The sequence below is a fragment of the Culex pipiens genome, chromosome 2, assembly GCF_016801865.2.
Source record: "Culex pipiens pallens isolate TS chromosome 2, TS_CPP_V2, whole genome shotgun sequence".
Lineage (NCBI taxonomy): Eukaryota > Metazoa > Arthropoda > Insecta > Diptera > Culicidae > Culex > Culex pipiens.
In genome coordinates this window covers 219072114-219098825 of record NC_068938.1, presented here as the reverse complement: position 1 = coordinate 219098825, position 26712 = coordinate 219072114, and the positions used below count along the sequence as shown (strand labels likewise).

General features: G+C 38.2%; 2 protein-coding genes across 2 annotated transcripts in view; one reads left to right on the top strand and one right to left on the bottom strand.

Annotated features, from left to right (window-relative positions):
• The window catches only part of LOC120432556 (limbic system-associated membrane protein), a 185252-nt gene that overhangs the window by 81658 nt on the left and 76882 nt on the right, over window positions 1-26712 (top strand). The window contains exon 2 of the mRNA XM_039597785.2: window positions 6187-6326. Within this exon, the coding sequence (XP_039453719.1) occupies window positions 6187-6326 (140 nt within the window). The remainder of the gene's footprint in view (window positions 1-6186; window positions 6327-26712) is intronic.
• Window positions 12172-13600, bottom strand: LOC128092842 (uncharacterized). The gene is made up of 3 exons (XM_052707740.1): window positions 13444-13600; window positions 12465-13384; window positions 12172-12345 (listed from the first exon to the last, which is right to left on the bottom strand). The coding sequence occupies exons 1-3, from the start codon at window positions 13598-13600 to the stop codon at window positions 12172-12174; spliced, it is 1251 nt and encodes a 416-aa protein (XP_052563700.1).

Genomic DNA, 26712 nt, shown 5'->3' with positions numbered 1-26712 from the left:
TATTTGAGGTGGCAGCAAATTGTTGTTGTTGTTGTTGATGATGTTGGGCAGGTTCTTAAGGGACTGAGGGGGTTGAAGGGGGAGGAGGACAACGTGGCCACTTGAATTTGAAAAGAGGACACGACGTCGACGACGATGTTATTCGATGCACTGAGCGGTGCTTGTAAGGATGCTGGACAAATAGGAAGAAATGGACCGTGGAGGTTGTGAGAATGTGGGAACACCTCTTATCAATTCATACCAGTCCAAGTCGAGTGGGTAGAATGTAAGAGGGGATCATTACGAGGACTTGGTGCTGCAATTATGCTGAGAAGTGAGGCGGAATGTTGGTTTTGCTTGTATTCATTGTAATGTCAATATTATCGATCCTGTTCGATTATCATTTCGATTAGTTACGCTTCAGTCGATTGTATAATTTTCAAGTTTTTTTTTCCTATTCTTTTTGCAAGACAATAGAAGCTCCCAATTAGATAACAGTATGCAAGCAGCTTTGAAGTTGATTACAATTACATTTCTCAGGTCTCTCCAACAGAGTGAATACATGTACTTCTAATTATAGAGCAATTCTTGGTTCTTCGTAAGTAAATCGAATATCAGAACATCCCACTTAAATTACTTTACCATATCATTTGTGGTGTCGTAACAGCTCCTACAACTCAGCATCAGTATCCAATTACATTAGCCTCCTCCAGGAAATCCAAACAATGCTGTCAAAGCAAAGCTCTCCTGCCCAACCCACACACAGCTGGAATACAAATCATCCCACTTTACCCTTCCCGACCGCCCACCCTTCCAGAAGCCCCAACGCCCAACCGACAGAAGTCAGATCCACAATTTCTAATAATCTACATCACACTTTACTTGGTATGAATTATTTCTGCTTTCCCAACTTCACACCAACTGTTCTGGTTCCAGAGAGAGAGAGACAGAGGGGAAAACAGAACATATGCACACCAACTTCCTGCAACTTGCACCATGCAAAACAAGTCCCGAGCACAAGGAAATGCCAAATCCGCAACCAAAATTGAATTTTCCAACCCAAAGTAACAAATTCAAACAGAAATCAAAACCCATCAAAACTTTTCCCAACTCCATCACCACCAGAAGTTTTCAAAAGTAAAAAAAAAAAACTTTTCTCAACACTTTCTAAACTCCAGCTCAGCCTAACTGCAGGAGGACGGAGGCCTCCCAGGAGCCCAACTTTACAATCAAGTGGAAGGAAACAGTTTATGGTTGTGCCGGTTCCTTCGGAGGCCCTGCAGAGTCTGGGCCCGACTGCTGTGTGCCGGAGTGTAGAGTCCTTTTGGCATGTTCTGTCTCAGTGGCACTACTTGGAAGAGAAAGTGAGGCCACTGAGACCTTCACGCTTGGTAGATTCTCTGTATGGTGTGGATTAGGATATCCAAAAATTAATGAAATCATTTATTGATACTTTAATTATTTTTCATTAATTTAAGAAAGTTCAGATTTATTTCAGAAAATTTTATCTTTTTAAAAGATAAATTCAAAATATTTTTAAAATGTTGTGATTATTTATTCTATTGATTAGATACCATAAATTTATAACTTTGTTTTAGAATTAGGAGTTTAAGGTACTCTTCCTATTCAAGCCATTGGACTTCTGTTGGATGTTCCATTTTACCATGGCGTATCCCATTTTTAAAACGTTTTGCTAACTACGAGTCCTTTTGTTTCCTGTCGATGGATATTTCGAATGATATCGGTAGAATATTTTTGATATTAGATTTTCTGTTTTGTTCAATGTTATATTTTGTTTGCTATTTATCCAAAAAATAAACATTTTTTGTCAATATCGCTATTTTTTTATTTTCAAAGATTAGTTTTTTTTTTCAAATGTTTTCCAGTTATTTTCATAAATGCATCCAACTTTTAGTTCACTACAAAAATTCAAAAATAATTCTTGAATCTGATTGAAAATAATAAGGTGAAAATCATATTCTTCTCAGTTCAAAACTGTTCTATTCATGATTCAATAGAAGTATCGAATAAGAATAAAAAAAAACATAGCAAAATTAGGAAAGGATAAAATGTAAAGGTCTGCTTAAATTTGTTTTTTGCTTAGTGATAGTCAAGCTAAAAAAATAAATTTTAACAGGAACCAAATACGGATGGAACGTAGAAAATGTTGGATTTTTTTTAGTTAAAATCGTACTTATTATACTTTATTTTACATTTTTCCCGGCCAAACGGTAATAACAAAATTCATGCCATTTCAATAACAAATACTGTTAAAATAACAGAAAGTGCTATGGAATCTTCTTGAAAAATCAATTTTTGCATAAGGGTTTAATAACAGTTTATGGTATCATAACAAAATTTTTTGTTGGTCTCTTAGGCCGTTGCAAATATTTTTCAAAGTTTATGTCGCCCCACCCTTCAAAAATGGTCTGAAAAATCAGGGGGCAAAAACAATATTTTTCCAAAAAACTTCAAAATTTCCATGAAAATAGAAGTCTAATCGACTGAAAACAAACTTAAATGCATTTTTCTGCATTGATAATCATATTTAGCATGTTTGGGCTTGTTTAAAAATGTTTTGAATTATTATAAAATTCCAATGTAGAGCACCGCAAAAAATTTTATTTTTCGCAAAAAATATTTTTTCGTGAATACTTAGAAATATTGGAAACTAATGATGGCAAAACAACTGGACAGGTGTGTAATGCATTTGAAAACACTTTTTTCATTAAAATGTTGAAACCATGGCTCGTAATTTCAATTTTTATACTTTTTTATTTTTTTGCCCCCCCCCCCCCCCCTCGACTTTGGTCAGAGTCGAGGGACATAAACTTAAAAAAATATTTGCAACGGCCTTATTGGTTGAATGCCAAAACAACTTTGGAATAACATTTTTTGTTATGGAAGAATACCTCAAACTGTTATTGGGATGATCGGATTAGTTGTTAAAATAACAAAAAAATAATAACAAAGATTTGTTCGAAAAATAACTGAAAATGTTATTAGTCTGTTATAACAATAACAACCCAATAACGAAAAAATCATAACGGCGAATAACAAATGATGTTATAGATAACGTAAAATGTTATTGGCCTAGTATTTTAAAATATCAAAAAATGTTATTCCCAAGTTATTTCCGTCTGTTCGGGTTTTCAATCAGCTTTAAATTTTCTCCAGAAAGCTCACCAAACTTTTCTAAATTTATTTGATTTATCTACCAAAAAAAATCAAGCAATGATTTTAAGTGAAATATTTTGATTAGTGTTAAGTATTGCGAAACAAGTTTTGTCTTGTATTTTGAAAATCAAACAATAACCCTAATAACTATTTAAAAATAAATGAATATATTTCTGGCACGAGCATGCTCATCCTTTGAACATTTTACATATTCAATTAAGAAAGGTAAAAGTTCTCTCTGAGTCTCTTAATTTTTTTCTATTTTTCATTGTATTGAATTTCAGAGCAAATTTTGTTCGAGAGATATGTGTTGCCAAAAAACATATAAATTGTTTTTTTTTGCATTCCGAAAGTTTTCCAAAGCTTAAAAAAACATTGTAAAAAATTTCCATAAAAATGAGGAATCAAAACAAAATTGGAACAAAATCATCAAAATGAAAAAATGCTTCAAAATTTCGATTTTTAGGTTCATTTCACGGAACATAAAATATCTAGAAAAATCGAAGCAGGTCTGATCTTATTTTTTGGTATCAAAAGTTGCGTCTATCTGTTATGAAAATTTTAGTACCCAAACATTTATAGGCCATCGCTTAATCAATTTTGTCAATTTTGTCAATTTTGTCAATTTTGTCAATTTTGTCAATTTTGTCAATTTTGTCAATTTTGTCAATTTTGTCAATTTTGTCAATTTTGTCAATTTTGTCAATTTTGTCAATTTTGTCAATTTTGTCAATTTTGTCAATTTTGTCAATTTTGTCAATTTTGTCAATTTTGTCAATTTTGTCAATTTTGTCAATTTTGTAAATTTTGTAAATTTTGTAAATTTTGTCAATTTTGTCAATTTTGTCAATTTTGTCAATTTTGTCAATTTTGTCAATTTTGTCAATTTTGTCAATTTTGTCAATTTTGTCAATTTTGTCAATTTTGTCAATTTTGTCAATTTTGTCAATTTTGTCAATTTTGTCAATTTTGTCAATTTTGTCAATTTTGTCAATTTTGTCAATTTTGTCAATTTTGTCAATTTTGTCAATTTTGTCAATTTTGTCAATTTTGTCAATTTTGTCAATTTTGTCAATTTTGTCAATTTTGTCAATTTTGTCAATTTTGTCAATTTTGTCAATTTTGTCAATTTTGTCAATTTTGTCAATTTTGTCAATTTTGTCAATTTTGTCAATTTTGTAAATTTTGTCAATTTTGTCAATTTTGTCAATTTTATCAATTTTATCAATTTTGATCCTGATCGAAGGTTTATGCTCTTTTTAAATGAAGTCCCAGATGTAGAGAATGCGAGCTTCAGTAAAAGAATTAATATTTCAATTGTAATTGCTCGGAAACCCTACCACACAAAAGCTATGTAAAGAGCAAAAAGCAAATGCAAACCTCAACCAAGGACTGCTTCGTAACGCGGGCAGGCGCGTCACAAGGCGAAAAGCTCAGAAAGCATTGTGTGAAATTGGTACATAAATATGGAAAGTTGTTATAGTTGTTAATACGAAAACTTTCCGAAGTATATAATTGCTCGGTGTGTGTGTGTTATTATTAATATTTCAAGATTGCACGCTGTGCACCAAGAGGAGGGGGGAGTGAGAGTGTTTTGCTGCCACACTGCTGCTCGTGCTTAACTGTGCTCAGCGGGTTGCATACCTTGCAGGCAAAGGAAGCGGCAGGTGGCATTGGTTCTGCCCAGCCGGCCATGACGACCTTTGGAGAAGTTCAGGCTCTCACTGCACACACACATACACAGAGAACATGTCACACATACAGAGAAAACAGAAGTTTTAGTGGTTTTCAAGCTCTGTAGAAATCGCAGCCAGAGGAAACTCTCGGTAGGACCCGACCCGACACGATGATGGTGGCATTTTATTGCTTTTCCCTTACAGTCGTAACCGGCGTGCAGAGCACTTGAACGATTTGTTTCGAAGAAAAATGAGGTGATTGTACAAGGGGAGGGGTGAGGGGGGAAGGGTTGGCACTTTGGAGTTGCCCCTCTTCTGATTGGAACAACTAACGCAGCAGGATACCGGCACCGGAGGTGGTGACCTTTAGTGTGCTCATGAAAAATTTGTTGCTGCTGCTTGTACTTGGCAAGCGTGAGTGTTTTTTTTTTTTTGCTGTGAAAAGTGATTTGAAAAAGTGACAAATTTGTAGACTGGAGATTGCTTAGTTCAGTTAAACAGGTGGAACTTTTATTGGTTTTATTCTATTCAAACTCATCCCAAGTTGAATTACTAGCTTATTTCTACTGTTTGTGACTGTTAAATAAGGAAGATTAGTTTCTGAGACTGAACAAAAGTTTAAGCTTATTTTCCTGTTATTCTTCTAACAAAATGGCTGAGATAATAATATTTTTTTAATATTAATGAAATTTCCACCACTACGTTTTGTCTCAACTATAGTTGTGCATAACAGATCAAATCTAAAAATGTACTCTTAGGCAAACGTTTCTTGTTTTTCTTGAGTATTCAAACAAAAGAAAAGCACGTGCCCTCCAACCGCCTTCGATTTCGATCGAACTCCCCAAAACTCGGCAAATTCTCGTAAATCCGCAAAAAGTCCATCAAAACAAACAAAAACATCGGAGGTTAATTCCGCAAATCTCCCAAGACGCTCGGTCAAAACTTCGCCTTCTATACGCACCGTAACTTTGCAGATGATCAAAGTGATAAACTTTGCCCCAATGTTCCCCCAGGGGGGTGTTGGTTAGACACTCAGCCAATCAGTTTTTCGGACGTCTCCCCGCGCCTTAACAATTAATTAATTATATTTTCCTAATGACCAGAACTGACTGGACTCCGCTCGATTCCGAATGGCGATTGAACATGAACATTTCCACGAAATCGAGTGTTGGAATCGTGTTACGTCCTTTGGAATAGTTTCGCTAGCCCATGTCGATGTTCCTTCCAGACGATTGCTCTTCATCGGCGCTGTGAGCAACAAAAAAAAAAAGACGAACGAACACACTTCATTCGATTAATTTAGCGTCCTCTTGTTCTAAATGGCTTTCTTCTTCGTCTTCTTCCTCTTCCCCAGGATATCCGGTCCGTGCACCAGCATCAGCTGTGGAGACCCGACGGCGACGCCGGAAGCGAGGAGGACGCCGAAAATGAGGAAAAATATGAGATCGATGACGTGTTTCGTGATATTTCTGCTGATTTTCGTCATGAATTATGGTGAGTGAGTTGTGGGCGGGAGGAGTGTGGGCGATGCCGATGATGACTAATGATGGTGGGGCGCTCGTGAAGAGTCGAAGATTAATGAATGTCAAGCGGATCGCAAACACATTGATCACTGTTTGGTTTGGGCTGTTAATAGGCATTAGTGGAAGAACACGGTTTGGTGGTTTCTGGACGAAGAATCGCTCGGAAGTGACAAGATGAGATGTTCTGGGCGGTCGAGCAAGAGGAAGGTATAACATTTGACAGCTCAGAGTGACAAGGTGAAGTGTTTTTGCACCCTCAATTGCTGATGCTCATCTTTTTGTATAGCAATTTCTTTTCACTTTTCAAAATTGTTTTAGAAGACATTTGAAACCATACATGAAAAGATGTAGTTAAAAACTAAAAAAAACTTTCCATTATTTACGAATTTTAATTGTTCTGAGCATAAATTTGATAGAAAAAGTTTGACAACACAATTCATATTTGAATAATATTTCTGCATAAATTTAACACTCAAATGCTAAATAAACTTTCATGATTAAAAAAAAATTTATATGTGATCTAGATATAATATAACAAAGTCTCCACCCAACCGTTCTTGTAAATATTTTATGTATGACTTGGACTAATTTTAACAATAGTTTTTTTAAATTTTCAAACAGTTTTTTCTCGACTCGAATTGGAAAAGAATAATTATTTTTCGAAGCATCTAAGCTCTTGCGGAAAAAGAAACTTTTTGTGGTATTGAAAATCGGGATTTAACAAAAAATCGTAATATTTTTAATTTAGTCCAAACAGGCTAAATATGTCCCCTGATTTTAAGGCCCAACTTTGAAGATGGGCGACAAAAATGCGTGTTTTCGGCAAAGTAGTGGGTTATAATTAAGCTTATTATGAACACAAGTTAAATTTTTTTGATATGTTTTTGGGAGTTGAAAAAAACATCTTTTAAGCCATAGTGCGTGATGGTGCGTAAAAGAGGTTTTGGGTGACTCACCACACATAAACTTCGGACGCCTAGAAATGAGCAGAAACTTGCAACAGAGACCACAAAGGGTCGTTAAAGTGAATTGTTTGCTTTTTTTTGTGATGGTGCAAAATTTGGTTTAGGGGTAAAATAGTTATTTTAATTTTTTCAAACAAACTCCAATTTGCAATCAGAAAGTAATTTATAATTTGTTTGAAAAAGTGTACCGTGTTGATGTTAAAGTTATCCAACAAACCTTTTTTTGTGTATAACACAATTTTTTTTAAAAAAAAGCACCACTAAGAAAAAAAAGCACCACTAGGAAATTATGAATCCAATTTTAAAGGTTAAAAATTGATAGCTTTGCGAAATTTTCTGCATGTTTCAATTAAATTTAAAAAAAAATACAACATCGACTATAACATAAAACAAGGGCATTTGTAGACCTTTTCAAAACTTGAGCTTGATTTTAAAATTTTGAAATTTTGAAAAGCAAATTTCATCAAAATCTTGAAAATAAAGTGATTTTGTTGTACTAAAAGCGATTTATTTAAAATACATTTCTTCGTCATGGCACTTACGTAACTTAGTCAAATTAATGAAAACTATAAATTTGTCTTGTAAATTGCTGTAATAAAACAATCCAAGATGTTTGGAAACTTATAAAATGCTAGCAGTAGCTGAAACAGTGGTTTTAGTGTTAAAATTGAGTTTTCATAGGGAATTTTTAAAATTCGCCATTTTTATTTTATTGAAATGGCTGTACTTGGCACTGAAGTGACGAAAACTAATTGTTAAAAAGCAATTTTTTTTAGAATATTGTTAGCTACAAGATATTGTTATTGGTTTTGGCGCCAAAGTTTTTTAGAAGAATTTTTGAGAGAAATTCGTAAAAATTTCAAGCAGAAAAAAATCTTATTTCCAACTTGAACATGCTGCCAATGGAAAATGTCGACTTCCCCGACCAATATGAATACAGAACATCATTGGTAGGACTTCTAACTATGAGTAAAAGTTAAATACGGGCCAATTAGAACGCATTTTTTTAAGGTTTTAGAAGAAAATATGATATTTTGTATGAAAACAGACCATTTTTCAGTAAATCGTAAATCGCGAGTTCTAAACGACTTTCGGGAATTTTTAGTTGTATGAAAACATTGTTCCTGAGGCAAAAACCTATCGAAATCCTGGTGAGCCTGAAGGTTTCCGCACGTCACCTTTTTTGAGGCATACTAATGCACATGATTATATAATACTCATTGTTTGTGTAAGTGTTATCAGTTTGTTTTCACAGAAGAAAAATGGTAAATAGTCTTTGGCTGTATTTTGGACCTAAACAGCATAAGCTGAACCTATTGTGCCACTTAAGATGGCAAAGCCAATATTGCACAGATAAGTTATTTATGCCCCTAATTTGGAGCCAATTCTGAAATTTCAAAGTGAAACGAAAAATAAAAAAAAAGTTTTTAATTTTACTCAGAAAACTAATAAAATGTGTAACTGTTTCATTGAGTCTGGAGTACTAAAATCTTGATAGTGATTCTAAGAATTCTCTTCAAGCGAATGTTCACAAGACAAGGTTCAGACATTGATGAAATCCGTAATTCTGCCACTTGGATCCAAAATAGGTACTTGGGCTTCATCCATAAAGTACGTCACGCTAAAATCAGCTAAAATTTACCTCCCCTCCCCCCCTTTGTCACACTTTTTCTATGCTTACAACACGCAATGTCACACTTGCTCAGACTCACCCTCCCCCCCTAGAGCGTGACATACTTTATGGAAGACGCCTTGGTCCAAAATAGGGAAATTTGCCCTTTTCTTTTAAATTTATATTAAAAAAAAACCTTTAAAAAATCAGAAATGTATCAGTTTTGAAAATTGAAAAATACGTATTTTGGGAACTCAACTTTTAGTGATAAAAAGTTGAATAAAAAACAATTATTTTGCCTTGTGGATATATTTCTCGAAAAGTTCTAATCATAACCTACAACTTTGCTGAAGACACAAAATCAATCAGAAAATCCCTTATTAAGATAAAGAATTTCATACATTTACATGTTAATTTTATATTACCAGCCCTCCAAAATTGTATGGAACCATGCACGGAACAACTTATGATGCAAAAAAGCATATCTTGACTAAGGGAATGCATGGATAAAGTTTCTTAAAAATTAAAATTTATCAAAAATCTATTTGTGAATACTGAGAGAATAACTTTCAAAAAAAAATTTATGCTATTTTCTGTTTATTTTTGCTCAACTAAATACTTTTAATATGTCAGAACCTCATTTGCAATCTGGTAAATTTGAGTGTTTTTTAAAAGTTTGATTAGTATTGTAGAGCTTTCATACCGAAAGCATACATGTTCTCCATTTTCAGTGAATAAACCATTCAAATTGTTGCGTTAATGTAAGAAAGTTTTCTTCAGAAGTCAAAATTAAATCCAATCCATCTTACCCTTCCAAACACCCCTATTAATTTTGTTTTATGACCTAGATCGTCTGGCTTTCCCAAAAAACCTGTCAAATATAGTCCCGGCTGTCCTTCTGCAGCAGCAATCAATCTTTCATTACTGTCAATAAAACCCAGAAATCCCTTCTGCATCCTCCCCTCTTTCCCCACTTAAATCCTCACACGCCGAAAAACTGTCAAACACAGTTTCCCTACAACTCCTTGGGAGACTCCCATTAATTATTCAATGTTCCACACTTCTCAGCAGGCCATGGGAAGGTAGCAATCGAAAACAGAAGCAAAATATTTGCCAAACAAGCCGATCGATGCTGTTGCTTGACTTTCCAAATAACCCAAAACAGAGGGTTCAAGGTTTTTCCCACCCCTGAACCTTTTAACGGGTAACGTTTTTCTTGGGACTTGTAAGGAAGTGATGGAAAAATTAAAGTAACTTTCCTTTTAATTCAATTTTTATCAATTTTTTTAAAATAATTACTGTTTCTAAAGTTTTTTTTTTTGTAAATTTTCTCTGATATTTTTTGTTAATTTTTCTTTTTGCTAATGTTGTTATTTATTTGTTTTTGTATTGTCAAACCCTGCCCAACGAGATGGCCCCGTCTCTCCCTTGGGATTGCCCATAAAATATGCCATGGAATTTGAACCCGGCAGTGTGCCCGAAATCGGACAGCTGGCAATCAGAAATTCATAATGAAATTCCGTGTCGTCTGACTTTTTGGAAGTCCTTTGGGGTGGCCCCTTTGAATTTATTCATCTCATGTATTTGATAATAATTCATAGCTCTCTCGGTATGGTTCGACGCAGAAAACAAGTTTTCCTTCCGGAGTTTTTTTTCCTGCCTAGACATTGCGTTTCCGTTTTTTATTCTTCCAGGGAAAAGCGACCAACGACCAATAGTTGCCGGAAATAACTTTATTCGAGAGTGTCCTTGGCCTGATGGGAGCAGCAGTGTGGCAAGGACTCCACGTCGTCGTCCTCGTCGTGCCATCAATACGGAATGAGCAATTAAGAAAATTAAACGACATTGATTTATGACTTAATTTTGACTTGCTTTCGCTTCATTTTCTGGCATTGGGTCGAAAAAATATCGAATCAACAGAATTATGATGTTGACGGTGGTTGATAACACCGTCAAATATTTGTGCTCCAAAATATTGTGAAAGTGCTTTAGTGGGAAAGTTGTGTGTGGGTTGAATTCTAGGAAAATTGGTATGCGAAAGACTCGAAGAAGGAGGATTTTTTTTTCATAAAATTATTTTTATTAGGTCCTTTCGGTACTGGAACCTGGTTAGGACCGAGTCGGCTTTTGTAATTACATTTTTCTTAAAGCTAAGAGTAATTACAAGGAGGAGGATTATGGTCAACGATATGGCCAATGGCATTGCCTATGAGAAATATTTTAAGAAGAAACAGAATGACTTTTAAAATAAACGTTTCAACCTTTCTTAATTTTCCTCGACGGATTTTCTAAAATTTTTGACGAGAGACGTATCGACCTTTACGATGACTTTTTGAAAGCATTTGCTCAGTTTTTTGAAGAGGTCAAATCATCAGATCCAATAGATGAGCAGAACTTTGTCAAACGATCAAATTATTGTTTTAAAAATGTTATCTTCAAATTGTCCAGACTACGTTGAACCAAAAAAATTCTTCAAATTTCTCAAAAATTTCCCCAAAAAACAATATCGCCAGCATTTTTGTCTCCTTTCCATCGCCAAGTGTCTTCGTTATCTCCCCCAAGGACAACCCAGATTTAGCTCCCACTCGGGGTCTGTGATACTTCACAATCCATCCATCAGAAGGCACGGTCACGTTTTTATCCCTTAACATCATCATCCTTTCCCTCCCCCACACCCCACCTTTTGCTCTTTCTGGGATTTGTGCTTTGCCGCCATTTCACGGAGTGTTATTCTTCGACTCGCCCACTCCGTAGCATATAATCGCAAATAATGAAAATGCTTTTATCATGATAATGAAACACCGTATTTATGTTTATTGCCAATCTTCCGGACTGAGGACTCTGCGCGAGATAAAAACAAAGTAATTTTTTGTCGTCGCCTGGAAAAAGGTTTCAAACAGATGAAGAAGATTCATCTGAAGGTGATGTTTCTGGTTGATGAATCTGACTCAATTAGGGTTGAAATTGATTGATTGTTTGAGATCAATAACTATCTTTCAAACTGAAAGAATTGTTTAAATTAACATGATATACTTTTTGTTAATTTGAATGATCGAATCTTCTAGAAGCAAAGGAACTTCCTCTTTGGTAAATCACTAAGGTGCTTCAACTGTTGCAACACTGAATTTAACGTCTTTTCGGTGCTAACTGTGCTTGTTTCTAGAAGTTGTTTCTAGACTCTCTTTGCAAATTCAAATGCTAATGCTTTGGGTTTCTCATTCAAAATGACATTGCCTTGTTTAGTGATGAAATTGCAGCACAAACATCACCATGTTGTAGGTCAGCTCCATCAGCTCTGCAAACTTCTCCAGTGACATTACGAAGAATCCACCGCAGCTGAACTTCATTCCAGTCTGGGTTCGCATCAGCATAATCTTGAGCGTGCTTTTGATGTCCCGATATTCGCGGGAAAACTCATCCGACAGGGTCAAATTGTACGGCCAGGGCTGATTGTAAATTTGATCACCGATGTTGCAGCACTAAAAAAAGAAAGTTTTAGTTTGTGATTTGCGAAACATAAAACAAATCTTACCAAATCGTCCAGCACAGACAAGTTGAAGCAAATGAAGAAGAAATCAACGTTCAAGTAGATCACCATGACGGTGGCTGGGATCGTGAACGCTTCAAAGTACCCATGTTTGATGGCACAGATGATGATGGCGTTGACGATCAGCAGCGAGTAGTAGTACATCAGCAAGCACGGCTTTAAGATTCGTTTCAGGTTGATCAACTGCTCCATAACTTCACTATGAGCTCTCGCACATTTGTTCAGTTCAATTTTGAAGTGTTTCCAGAAAATTGCTTCTGCTCTAGAAGAATCACTCGTTGAAGCTGCATTTAACAATTCTTCTTGAACCGCGGAATCAACGTTTTGCATCAGATTTTCACAACCATAGGTAACCACTCCGAGTTCCCCAGCCAGCCCATACAGCATTGAGTTGACGAGAACGGTTTGAAGCTGGAACCATTCAACTCCCACCGAGTACTGTAACCAGTAGAAAAGCTGTACCGAAGTACGCAACCAGGGAATCGATGCCAAAGTGTCCGGATCAATGTTGACGACGCGCCATTTGTATGCTCCCGATGCAAAGAGGAATATCCATATGAAGATATTGCTAGGAATCGGCACCAGAATGGTCCACAAGTTCTTACGATAGGCAGCCCAACGAACCTGGTGCGCTTCGGGATCTTCCGAAAGAAACGGTCGACAATTGATGAAGGATCGAATTGAAGTTATTTCGTTGTACGAAATCCTCAACAGAAACATTTGAATGCAATTGCAGAACATCAGATACGTAGCGGTGTGAACCAGAACCTTGTACTTGAAGTCATCCTCTTCGAGAAAAGTGAATATGAACTTTCCCGTAATATGTGACATCCTGAAGGCAATCACCAAGCGGAGTATTCGCCACCAAAATTTGTCACTCGCAGATCGTAGATTGGCGTAGAAACCTGATCAAATTAAATATCAATACGCGTTTTTTTATTTCAATCACTCGACTTTAACTTACCGCAGAAAATCTCCAAACATCTCACCCCAGCGAAAAAATCAGCTCCGCGATCAAACTTGAACGTTTTGGTGTACACATTTGACCACCATCGCTTGAAAATGCGCCATTGCAGTGCCACCCAAAACTGCACAGAATTGAGCCAACTTGCGAACGACATTTTCCCTCCAAGGTCGAACTAGCTGTGCGAAAAAAAACAGTACCGATACTCTTCGTTCAAGTTAAAAATAGTAGATGACGTGAATTGTGCCATAAGTTATGGAAGGTTCCGTATGAGGGGGTGGTTTAATCGTTTCTTTTGATCTCTGGGGAAAAAAACTCCTGTGGGAATTTTCATCAATTTATACTTCTTGTCAATTTTTAAGTGGGTTAGATTTGAATAGTGTATTTTGCTGCAGGCAGTTATGAACTTAAAAAAATCCTTATGAAACCAATAAAATAAAACTAAGGCCTTTTAATTATTCGATATGGCTCGCTAAAAATCACAAGTTCAATAAGTATTCTTTAGGCAAGCTTCCGATGATAATACAGATGACTCGATTGTCCAATATTTTTACTATCCAAAAATTTAAATGGGACCTTAGATAATCGATAATTGACCGAGCCACGTAGCCCAGTGGTAACGCTTCCGCCTCGTAAGCGGTAGATCGGGGTTCAAATCCCGGCTCGGACCAACACAACTGGTGATCTTTTCCCTTCTGGAATCGATTGCTTAGTAAAGGGAAGGTAGTGTATCGTCACAAACTGGACCTTATCACGACACCTTAGGGAGGCGACCTATGGAATGTTAACATTAACCTTAACATGTTAACATTAAGTTGAGAATGAAACTGCCACTGAATCCGCCTTGTAAATGCCGGCCCCGATACTCTTCAAGGGTGTTCCCCTCAGGAACTGGGAAAGATTTACTTTTTACTTACTTAGATAATCGAATCATGAACAAATCTTTTTTCATATATATTATATTCTTAAATTTTATGTTCTGCGACCCCATTTTAGCCAAACTTGAATGGTTAATTGCGAATTTCGCGATTAAAAGCTCCATAATTCCGGCAGATGGCGAACAATCGATTCAAATTTTCGCTGTTCGGTTATATAGGATCCCGGACAGACGGTAATAACAAAATTCATGCCATTTCAATAACAAATTCTGTTAAAATAACAGAAAGTGCTATGGAATCTTCTTGCAAAATCCATTTTTGCATAAGGGTTTAATAACAGTTTATGTTATCATAACAAAATTTGTTATTGGTCTGATATTGGTTGAAAGCCAAAACAACTTTGGAATAACATTTTTTGTTATGGAAGAATAACTCCAACTGTTATTGATATGATCGGATTAGCTGTTAAAATAACAAAAAAGAATAACAAAGATTTGTTCGAAAAATAACTAAAAATGTTATAAGTCTGTTATCACAATAACAATCCAATAACAAAAAATTCATAACGACGAATAACAAATCTTGTTATAAATAGCAGAAAATGTTATTGGTATAGTATTTTCAAATATCAAAAAATGTTATTCCCAAGTTATTTCCGTCTGCTCGGGGAATGCAAACTTAAAATTGAATTTACAGCTCTTAGAACAACTTTTGAGAAAACATTCAAGCAGTACGAGTGTAAACTTTTTGCCCTTTATAAATTAACGCAATAAAAAAAATTGAAAAAAAAATAAAAATTGAAAAAAAATTGTTTAAAATGATAGAGCATCAAAAGTTTACACAGTATCAGCTCGAATTTTTGCTCAAAAGCTGTTTTGAACGCTGGAATTTAACAAAACAAAATTCGCATAACCTCAAAGAGCGAAAATTTCAATCGACATACTTCGCTCTGTTCTGCTCAGGGCTGTGGAGTCGGAGTCGGAGTCGGAGCCGGAGTCGGTGGAGTCGGGTCTTTTTGGGGACCTGGAGTCGGAGTCGGAGTCGGAGTCGTCAAAACTCGAATAGCTGGAGTCGGAGTCGGAGTCGGAGTCGGCTAAATTTTATGAGCTGGAGTCGGAGTCGGAGCCGGAGTCGTTAATTTCTGATAGACCCGGAGTCGGAGCTGGAGTCGGAGTTGTCAAAATATTTAATATAATTTATGAACTTATTTATTGTTCCATATTTGTTATAATTAAGGTTAATTCCCATTTATTTAAATTTATTTATTGCACTGCGTTGACATTTTTTATTATATTTATTTTTCGGTCCAAGATATGTTTTCAAAACATTTTTATTGTGATTGGAAAGCTCTTATTGTAGTATTTTACTAAGATCACTGAATGATAATCTGTTAATCCTCTCTTGTCAATATTTGTATACACTATACTATAGTGTCATAACTCATAAATTAGTAAACAATTGTGGCTGTGTAGTCGAAAAATTAAAACATATTAAAATACATCTTAACTGTCTCTTCTTGCTTCTATTTGTGTATTATTTAAAAAAAAAATTTAACAAATTTTATCAAACTCTTTCTAAAAAAATATAAACTCCGTCATCTTTTTGCCCGATAGCGAATATCTTGGAGGAGGTCATTTTTTTATAGGAAAATAAAGGTTCACTATCAGTACTCATCGAAAAAAAATATTTTTGTTACGTGCTGAAAACATTTGAAACTGACAAAAAATATCGAAGATAAGTAGCAACTAATTTTTAAATATTTGAATCATTGATATAGAGCATTCCATGCCAAATAGGGAATCGGTTATACCGGACGATCTCAATTTTAATGAAACTTTGTAGACATGTTATCCGATGCTTATGTAAGCCATGTTTGTGTATATGGAGCCAATTCCAATTCGATATTTATTTGTATTTTGGAATTTAAATATTTCTGTATCTCGAAGCCGTTGCATCGTATCAAAAAGTGGTCAAAGACAAACTTGTAGGAAATTTGATGGGCTTTCCGAAAAAAATACACTGAAAGAAAACAACATTCCACTTTTATAAGATTTTTTTAAGCCCACGATTTTTTTTCGTTCAAAATTTTTGTGAAAATAGCCTAAGATGTCAAAAAAGACTCACGAAAAATGCAGGATGGAGCAATCATCTAAAAAATACAAAAATCATTTACTGAAAACATTTTTTTGAAAAGTGCTCTGAACGTCAAAGTTTTCAAAAACCGAATGCGGGAATCGATTCTCCAGACAATTTTACATAAAAGTCTCTGAATTGACCTTTGTCCTAAGTCTAATCCTTATGAAGTTACAGCGGTTTTAAAAATAAAATGTTGAAAAAAGTGGTTTTTCGATAGTTTTTGACAATTTCTAGATGACAGACTTGATTTTTCAGTCTCGTAAATATTTTTACCAGAAAGCTCGTCCAATTTCTTTGCATAACTTTTCTTTAGGACTTAATACAAGAAGTGGGACTCTAACTGTTTTCTATTCAGAGTTAAGAGAATCTCCGTAAAAAAAATCGAAGCAAATCATTTTGCGTGTAGTGGATATTAAATAAAATTGTTGAACAAGTATATTTTTTAAATGCTTTAAATCGGGGTGATATAATTGATATAATTTTAATTCATTTTTCAAATATTGAATTTTCTCATGATTTATATGTTTAAAGTGTGTACTGGGCTGGATCACACAATGTCCATGTATGTATTCTCAAATAAATTCAAAAGAGCTTTAAAACTAGTTACATTGAAAATTGTTTATTTCAAAACCAGGGTATCTTTGATAGTTACTGTGTTTCTTTAAAATTCTAGCCTAAAAGTATGCAAATTGGTTTTATGTGTCAATTCGATCCTGAAGGCTAACTTTCTTTTAATATTTCATTAAAAAAGGACAATTAAAAATTAGTGTAGCTAGCTTATAAACTAAAAAAAATGAATTTTAATTTAAAGTAGTTTAATTAAAAGTTCCAATTTTTAAAACATCAAAATTCAAATTTACTTAGAAAATTGTTGTGCTGAAAATGCGTTTAAATCTGAAGATATTTTTTATTTTTGTTTCAATAACGCTAAAAACATGTAACATAGAACAACGAACACTTATCTACCAAGCTTAGTATGGTTCCTTACCCCTTTTTTGTATAAATAATTCGTATTTATAATTTTGCAAAACACCCCGAACATAAATGTCACCCCGGTTTACAGTATTCGCGCAAGTGTGAACTGAAATGTGAGTGATGTGATTAATTCATATTTTTAAATATTTTAAATACAGATTAGGTGTCGGAGTCGGAGTCGGAGCCGGAGTCAACATGTTGTGGAAAGCTGGAGTCGGAGTCGGAGTCGGAGTCGGAGTCGGAGTCGGCTAGATTTGGTAGGCCGGAGTTGGAGTCGGAGCCGGAGTCACCAATTTGTAGAAAGCCGGAGCCGGAGTCGGAGTCGGAGTCGGCTTAACTCAGAAAGCCGGAGTCGGAGTTGGAGTCGGAGTCGCTTGTAATATGACCCGACTCCGCAGCCCTGGTTCTGCTACTCAACACTAGGTGTCGCATGTCGTTTAGCTTTTGAATGCCAATTACCAAATGCATTTTTTCAATGTTTCATCACCACCAATTTTGCCGCCATCTAGAATTTGAAAAAAATTAAATCACTTAACTCTCATGACCTATGACAAGGCTTAGTGATTTTTCACGCTGATAAATGCAATTTTCACGGGGACCACTATTCAAAAACTAACTTAATCCACCGACGTGGTTGATGCCTTCCTCACTTTTTACCAACAATGGGTAATATGAGTGGTTTGGACACATATTTCAGCTTTTTTTTAGATCCAGAAAAATACGTACACAGATATAACTTAAGTAATCATAACTCGAGACAAGGTTGCCAGATCAACAATGTTGTGAGCTCGTTAGAAAGGTTTTTTGATTACCTAACCAACGATGGGTCAGATGATGGATCCGGACATAGTTTACATACATTTAAGTGAGAACCGGCTTCCAAAAAGTACATAAATATTACTAAAGTGGCCATATCTCGAGACAGGGTTGCCAGATCTTCAATGTTTTAGACTCGTTGGAAAGGTTTTCTGATAACCTAACCAACGATGAGTCGGATGGTGAATCCGGACATAGTTTACATACATTTAAGCAGGGCTGTGGAGTCGGAGTCGGAGTCGGAGCCGGAGTCGGTGGAGTCGGGTCTTTTTGGGGACCTGGAGTCGGAGTCGGAGTCGGAGTCGTCAAAACTCGAACAGCTGGAGTCGGAGTCGGAGCCGGAGTCGGCTAAATTTTAAGAGCTGGAGTCGGAGTCGGAGTCGGAGCTGAAGATTTCTGATAACCCGGAGTCGGAGTCGGAGCCGGAGTTATCTTAAATTTAACAAAAAATATGTTTTTTTATTATTCAGTATTTCCTATAGAACAGCTTAATTTACAAAACATCTTATATTTTTAATTGATTTATCAGATCAGTTTTTGAAACTTTTTATTGTGATTGAAAAGCTCTAATTGTGTTATTAACCTCTTACCCAAGTATGTAGTATCATAATTTAAAAAATAATAAAAAATATTGGTTATGTAGTCAGACATATCTCATTGATTCTTGAATGCTTCCTTTTTCCTATTTTTATGTGCCTTTTCAATTCAAATTTGACCAAATTTCATCCAGTTATTTCTGAAAAAAGTACACACACAGTCATCTTTTACCCCGATAGCATATGTCTTGGAAGTTTTAAGTTAAATCATTTTTTAGGAAAAAATTACGAGGTGCATAAAAAGATTAAAAATAGTTATCACTGTTTTTGCAAATCGAAAAAAGTCACTGACAGTTTAACTTTTGTAACAAATAATCAACGATAATAACAATCTCTTACTTGGACCCAACATGCGCATTTTGTTTATAACTGAGTACAAGAAAATCAAAGTGTTGCATTTAAAATAATTGAAACTAACAAAATATATCAAAACAAGTTGCAACAAATTTTGAAATAATCATTGATTGTTGATGTTGATGTTGATTTTAGGCAAGCTTCCCATGCGCCAGTGCCAACGCACACCGCGGGTTTGGTTTTCTAGCTTCGGTACGTGCCTGAACCCATTTATGTATTGGTATCTTGGTACATCGTACCAGCGCACCACGACACTCTCGGCTCGCCCCATCGGTTTTGTGTCTGGCACTCACCCATGGCATGAACCCAGCGTGCCGTGGTACGTTTCGTGGTATTGAACCCGTTTTGTACCGCCAGCGCGTACCACGGCACGTACCTCGGCTCGTATCGAGTGAAGCACCTTGGATCATACACCGGGTTCATGCCATGGGTGAGTGCCAGACACAAAACCGACGCGGCGAACTGAGAGTGTCGTGGTGCGCTGGTACAATGAACCAAAATACCCTCGGTTCGTGTGAGTCGGGTACGGGTGTAAACCGAACAAAGCAGGCGCAAAGCAAACCCGAGGTGCAAGTGAACCGCGTGTACCGCACGGTGCAGGGAAGCTTGATTTTAGGTAAACTATTTTGATATTGTTGCAAATTATCGTTGAACAAATCTCAAGAATTCAGTACAAAAATGAACTAATAAAAAAATGTGTAGAACAAAATATTGCGCAATTCTCACTAACTTGGACTTTGCACTAAATTATTGCTATCGATCGCACAATTGCGAGTTGTCAACTGGCTCGGAATATTTTAATTTTCTCAAAAAATGATCAAAGCGAGCCGATGTTGTTCACCTGTCAATTGCAATTTTAAAGTGCGAATGTCCAGTTTGGTGGAACCTGCGACTGGAAATGTAAATAAACAACTGCTGGTTGCTTATAGTTTTTGGAAATTTTGTTGTCAAAAGTGCGAGAGAAAAGTGCGGGCCAAATCCAAGTTACAGTGCAAGGATCAATACACGGAGAGACCGTGCCCAGAAATTTTAACAATTAAAATTGTTGATTTTACTTTCTTAAATTTTAACAAAAACGTACTTGTTACTGCCAATATTCCGTTAAAATAACTAAAATTTAGTATTAATTTAATAACCTGTTTGTTGAAAATGCTAGAGGCAAAAAGCTAACAGATTTCCCGAACTCGAATGAACGTGCTCGACTGTTAGCTTTGGTTTTAGGAAAATCAAAAATTTTGTTGGTTGAATATAATTTACATTTGGTTGAATATTTAAAAGATGAACTTGGGTTTGTTTACGTCTGTCATTTGAAGTCAGGATTCGAACGAGAGCGGTCGATTTGTTGAGTTTGTGTTGTTAATTATGAAGTGAGAGGATGTGAAAGGTGAAAATAACACTATTTGGCTGATGTTGAAGTGGCAAATCAAAGTGTCGCAACTGGGGAGGTGGAATTGGTGAGTAGGTTTGTTGATGATTTCTTTGCAGGTGATAAACTATGAAGAGCAAGAGTACGACCTTCGCCATGAGGATCTCCAATGCGAGTGAGTTGATCACGTTAGAAGAATGTTTGATGGAACGAGAGGGCAATAGAAGGGAAATGCGGGCCGACTCTTCACGGATAGAGCAGCCCGGGCAAATTTAACAAAATGTTGGTTAATCCAAGTTAGTTAGGTTTATTTTTGCACAATAATTTATCTAATGTGATTCTTTAGTAGAAAACTGAATCATTAAAAAGCTTATTTTTTCAGAATCATCAATTATAAAATACATAGAAATGCCATGTGTACGCATAATAAACAACATAAAAAATAGAGATGAAGTAAAATATAAAAAAATAAATAAAAATATATAAAATATATAAAAGAAGATAATTATTATCTTGAAAGTTTTGTTGCAATACGACTGCTCAATAAACTGGTAAGTAAAACTCTAAATATTTTTTTTAGGAATCGGAGTACGTTGAATAAATTGAATCAAATGCAATGAAAGTTTGTTGCCAAAAGTAATTGTTGAATTAATGCAAGCTTGGTAAGTAGCATTATTGATATTTCTTCTTTCCTCAATATAATTACATTTATTTACGTTCCTTTTTTCAGTTTATAGCCGAAATTAAGAATTTTGTATTAAATTACTAATACATTTCACATGTCTATTTGCAGCAAAAGATTCACTTTAGTGAAAATTCTGTTTCCAACCACAAGAAAAATAACTAAACCTGAGACCATTGTAGATGATGATGACTTTTCGGATGATTTCACAGTGATGGTGTTGGGGCCGAGCCTTCCTGCCCAACACAGAAATTGTTAACGAGGAGTTCGCTTTGTCGTTTCCTGTGGTCCTGTTCCTTGTCCGGGTCGTAAATCCTTGGGGAACTTGATTGGTCACTTCTTGAGGTCGTCCGAGGCTCTAGTCTGACCGTAGAGCCAGTAAAACGCACATGTAACACTAAACACGTATATTTCGTCTTAATCGCACTATATTTACAGTAGTTCTAAGTTAGTCGTAGTTATTAAGTTTCCCAGTATCTGACTGGTGCGCGGAACGCGCGGAGGCACCCGAGGCCTCGTTACCCGACCATGGTTCGGTTTGTACTCATCCTGACCTATCCCAAAGATCTGATAATTAGCCTAAAGTGTCGTAAATTGCGTAACAAGAGTTATCTCAGAGAAGTGATCGCCTCTCCCTGAGAGAGATCAATCCCTGGGCCCGTGGGATGTTTGTTCTGGTCAAGTTATCGTTTGCCTGTCCTACTCTAACCTACAGTGAGGCTCCCGAGCTCCCGAACATTCTCACCCACCCTGAAATTTCCCCTGAAATTTCTGAACTCCTATTACGAAAGTTAAAATCCAAAAAGTGTAAACAATCATAGTCAAAACTATTACAAATGTTTAAAAAATATTTCCAGAGTTGGTGTACCTAAACCTGGTCCAAGTTGGTTTTACCCATGACTCAATCGCTCACCCACCGTTTGGTAACGTGGAGTGACTCAAGATAATTTGTTGACCTCCTAGTAGTTCATTCATAAAGTTTTCCTCCTCCAATTGAACGCTTCCAGTCGTGTGACTGCTTCACAGCGTCCCACCAGAGACGCCGTGCAGGTGAGATCCGTCCCTGGTTGTCCAAACCGTTGATAATCAGCTTCGTCCTGCCGATGTTTCTTGCCAGCGCATGCCGTGTACGCTTCTGTTGGTAGTGCACCATCGAGTCCTCGACCGGATGTGCCTGTTGACGTTGACCGCCGATGCAGGTGTTATTCAACACATGCAGTCCCGCCGCCTTGATTCACCGTTGTTGTACGACGTCGGTTTACGCCGTCATCTCAGCCAGATGTCCTTGGAATCTTGCAGTGTCCCCTTCACTGTCACCAGAACCGGGTACCTTGGAAAGCAGCTCGCCCGCTGCAGGTGTGCCGTGAGCGCCGTGAGAGCCTCTGCTCTGCTAACCGAACGAATCCATTTCGATGTAACCGGAGCCCATAATCCGTAGGCGTGCTCCCCTTTGCTGTGTCTCAGCAGTCGACGACCGATTGCCGAACCCTCGGCGACGTCGCGTGTGGATGTGGTAGTTTGTGGATTCTCCAAGCGAAGTGATCGCCGAAACCAATACCGTTGTAGATCCTCGCGTCCTTGCGAGCCTTCCCCTTGACGAGGCTGAATCCCTGGTAAATGCAGTGCATCCTCGACTGCTTGGGTTGATATCGGAACCGGACACCGGAAGTGTCGTGTGTGTGTGTATACGCAGTGTTCCGTTGATTGCTTGGAGGACGGAAGTCCACTCTTCGCTTGCCCTGTTGTAACCGATACCTTGTTCCGTGGTCGTACACACAACGTTTTTTTTCGAAGTGTGCAGTTCGTCCTGGACTGCACGTGGGATGGGAGCCCGTTGCTCCGCTGGCCCGATATTTTGAATCCGTAGGAAACGGAACCCTTGCTCCGTGGTGTTCGCTTTGACCTATGATTCCGCCCGTGGGAATGCTTCACCAGCTGCCCTTGCAGTGGTCTCATGATCTGGCATCGTCCTTGGTGACCAGATCGCCGGTAGGTTGGCTGAGTCCAAAATCCTTCCATTGGACTGCGCTCCAGGTGTGCGCGTCCCAGTGACGCAGCACTCGCGTAGGTGGGATGACCGTTTCCCGAAACCTTTGGATGACGTCCCAGTGACGTCAGCTCGCCTCTAGAGTAGCCACTCCAGAGGTTGCAGTGCTCCTGACTGCTTTGGGATGGGAGCCCAGTGCTCCGCTTGTCCAGGTTGGACCCTGAACCCTTGGTTGGAATGTGCAGCGCGTCCTCGGCTGCTTTGGATGGGAGCTGGGTGCTCCACTTGTTCAGGTGGGATCCTGAACCCTAGTTTCGGGAATGTGCAGCACTTCCTTGGCCGCTTGGGGTGGGAGCCCAGTGCTCCGCTAGTCCAGGTGGGATCCTGGACCCTGGCCTTGGACCGGTCAGTGGGTGGTGGCATTCCTTGTGGCCACGCTTGTATCCAATGCCACGTGGCGACCGTTCGCCGATCGTGGTCGATGACGTCCCAGTGACGTCACGCTTGGTGGACATGGTTCAGCCTCCCTGAGCCACGCCTGCGCTCCGAACTCCGGACCCTGCCCAGAGTAGCGCCCTGCCATAACCGTCCTTGGCTACGACAAACCTTGGTAGTGTGGATTCTGCATAACTCCAAAACGTCGCCCCAGGCAACATTCGCATCCACGACCCTGCCGTGGTAGTTGTTGAATGGTGTTCCAACCGAGATGAATGAGGTGTGTGACGCCACCATACGCCTTCCAGAACCAACATCACATGTTTCACGTGCTCGCTGTCCAGCAAGCCCTTTCCGTATTTCTCAATCGGTCGACGAGCAGCAACATGTAGAAGAGGATAGAAACGAATCTGAGTGTGTGTAGATCCGATGTCCGGCTTCGGCGGACATATACAATAGCCATCTTTACCTTACAAAACACTTGCATGTGCCTCCTCTTCGTGCTGCGAGACGTCCCGAACCGATCCCGTTCCGATCAGTCACGTGGTGCGACCGACCAGAAGTAAACAATCCGAAGCAACTGTTGTTCTTTGGTTGTGTGGTTCCCCGAGGTGTTGAGTCGGACTTGATGGTTATCCTCGCCGACTGGACTCCTGGTAGCTTGGGTTGCAAGACTTGGCGAGAGATTATAATCGTACTCCCACGCGACTCGTCAAGCCTTGTCCAGATGTTGAAAGTATGTGGACCATCTCTCACAGTCGGTCCCAGTTAAGCCAGTGATTTGAGTCCGGATCGTTTGAAGAGGATAAAGTTACGGTTACTTGGTGCAGTCTCCAGACATCTAAACTTCGGTAGACATATGTTCAAAGTTTTTTACCTGACGAGAAATGTTATGCTGCAACCTCTCCAAACCGATCGTCCTGTCCATCAGCAATCGAGCAGAAAAACATTCAGCTGCACGAAGTGTGTCCGTTGTCCGTAGTCACCGTCACCGTTGCGCAGAACATAGCCATCGACCGTCCGTCAATGAGCGTGAATTCCAGATCTGCGGCACCATTCAGCGACCATTCATTGAACCATGTTTGCGGTCACGTGAGGGCCATTCCTCAGCAGCGCAGTTCGGACATCGTAGAATATTGTTTCCGCAGAAAGGTGGGGAAAGTTGGTGTTAGTACATTGCCATTCATGCTTCGGCCAGACACATACACTCGATTTGTAGTAATTACCTTTGGAAGTATAGGATTTCCCTCGTTGAGTGTGTGTGACCGAGCTGCCTTGGGTGTAGTGATGATCGTTCCTTATCCACACAACGTCACACTCTCGCAGTTCCTTGCGATCATGCGATGACGATCACGTGCTGCAGTAGGTTGGCACACGAGTAAGTAGTAGTGCACAATATCCAGACCAGTGGACTGTATGTAGATCCCGAGCCGTGTAACCAATACGGCAACCTTCCGAGTTGTGTTGATACGACGATCTTCCAAGTGGTGGTAATCCGACGATCTTGATGATCTGCGTGATCGCGTAACCTCCGTGCCGATTCCACATCGACGACGATCACTCGATGCGGGCGTGTAGTGGTGTTTTGCGAGATGAAAATTGGTGTTAGAACCGAGTAGTTGCTTGCTTCGGCATGCGACATATACTGAACTAATAATTACCTAGAAAACTGACTGCCGCGCAGGTTCAGTATTGTCCGAGCTGGGTTGGTTTAGTACGACCTCCCTCCAGATCCGTAACAGCTCCCGATGAACTGTCCCAGAAGCAGCAAATTAAAGTGTTGTTCCAGTTTCAACTCGATCTCGTTTGGTCCATTATGATAAAGTTGAACTTCGACGGGGAATCCAAATCCCGCAAATCGACCAGAAGTGAGCCATCCGTTGGCGTAGGGTTGACCACCGGCCAGTGTGGTGCTTGTGACCATCCATCGCGGTCCGTAGGGTTAAAGAACGCCATTTGCCTAGGCGCAAATCCAACAAGTACGTGGTACTAGAGCGGGCTTTGTACAAACCGATTGCTAGTGGTGGTGTTAGCTCCAACTAGCGCCAATTCCATCCGCGATGGCCGAATCCCTTTGTCCTTCCATCCATAGACGCAGCGTTCTCCCCGGGCCGGATCCGTCCTGGATCCGGCTCGAAGGACCATTATGTTGGGGCCGAGCCTTCCTGCCCAACACAGAAATTGTTAACGAGGAGTTCGCTTTGTCGTTTCCTGTGGTCCTGTTCCTTGTCCGGGTCGTAAATCCTTGGGGAACTTGATTGGTCACTTCTTGAGGTCGTCCGAGGCTCTAGTCTGACCGTAGAGCCAGTAAAACGCACATGTAACACTAAACACGTATATTTCGTCTTAATCGCACTATATTTACAGTAGTTCTAAGTTAGTCGTAGTTATTAAGTTTCCCAGTATCTGACTGGTGCGCGGAACGCGCGGAGGCACCCGAGGCCTCGTTACCCGACCATGGTTCGGTTTGTACTCATCCTGACCTATCCCAAAGATCTGATAATTAGCCTAAAGTGTCGTAAATTGCGTAACAAGAGTTATCTCAGAGAAGTGATCGCCTCTCCCTGAGAGAGATCAATCCCTGGGCCCGTGGGATGTTTGTTCTGGTCAAGTTATCGTTTGCCTGTCCTACTCTAACCTACAGTGAGGCTCCCGAGCTCCCGAACAGATGGTAAGTGGATACAACACTTAATTTTATACAACATAATAAAAATATATGCTTAAAACTTGGTGAAAATTTTGCTCGATTTCTATTTTTCAGGAATTCATGTTAAATTAAACATCTTTTTTAAATATGTTTAACAAAATTTGTAACATGCTTTTTCATTATTTTTAGTTTAATGCAACGTAATTTTTTAAAACATTAATCAAACTTTACATGTTTTATAACAACAGTTAAAAAAAGTTTTGTTTTGATGCAGTAATTTAACAACATTAGTTAAAATATAGCTAGAAATTCGGCCCAGCCTATATCGTTAGATAATTAAAGAAAATATATATCAACACTTACATAAATTATGTCTAATTAAGAAATGTTTTGTTAT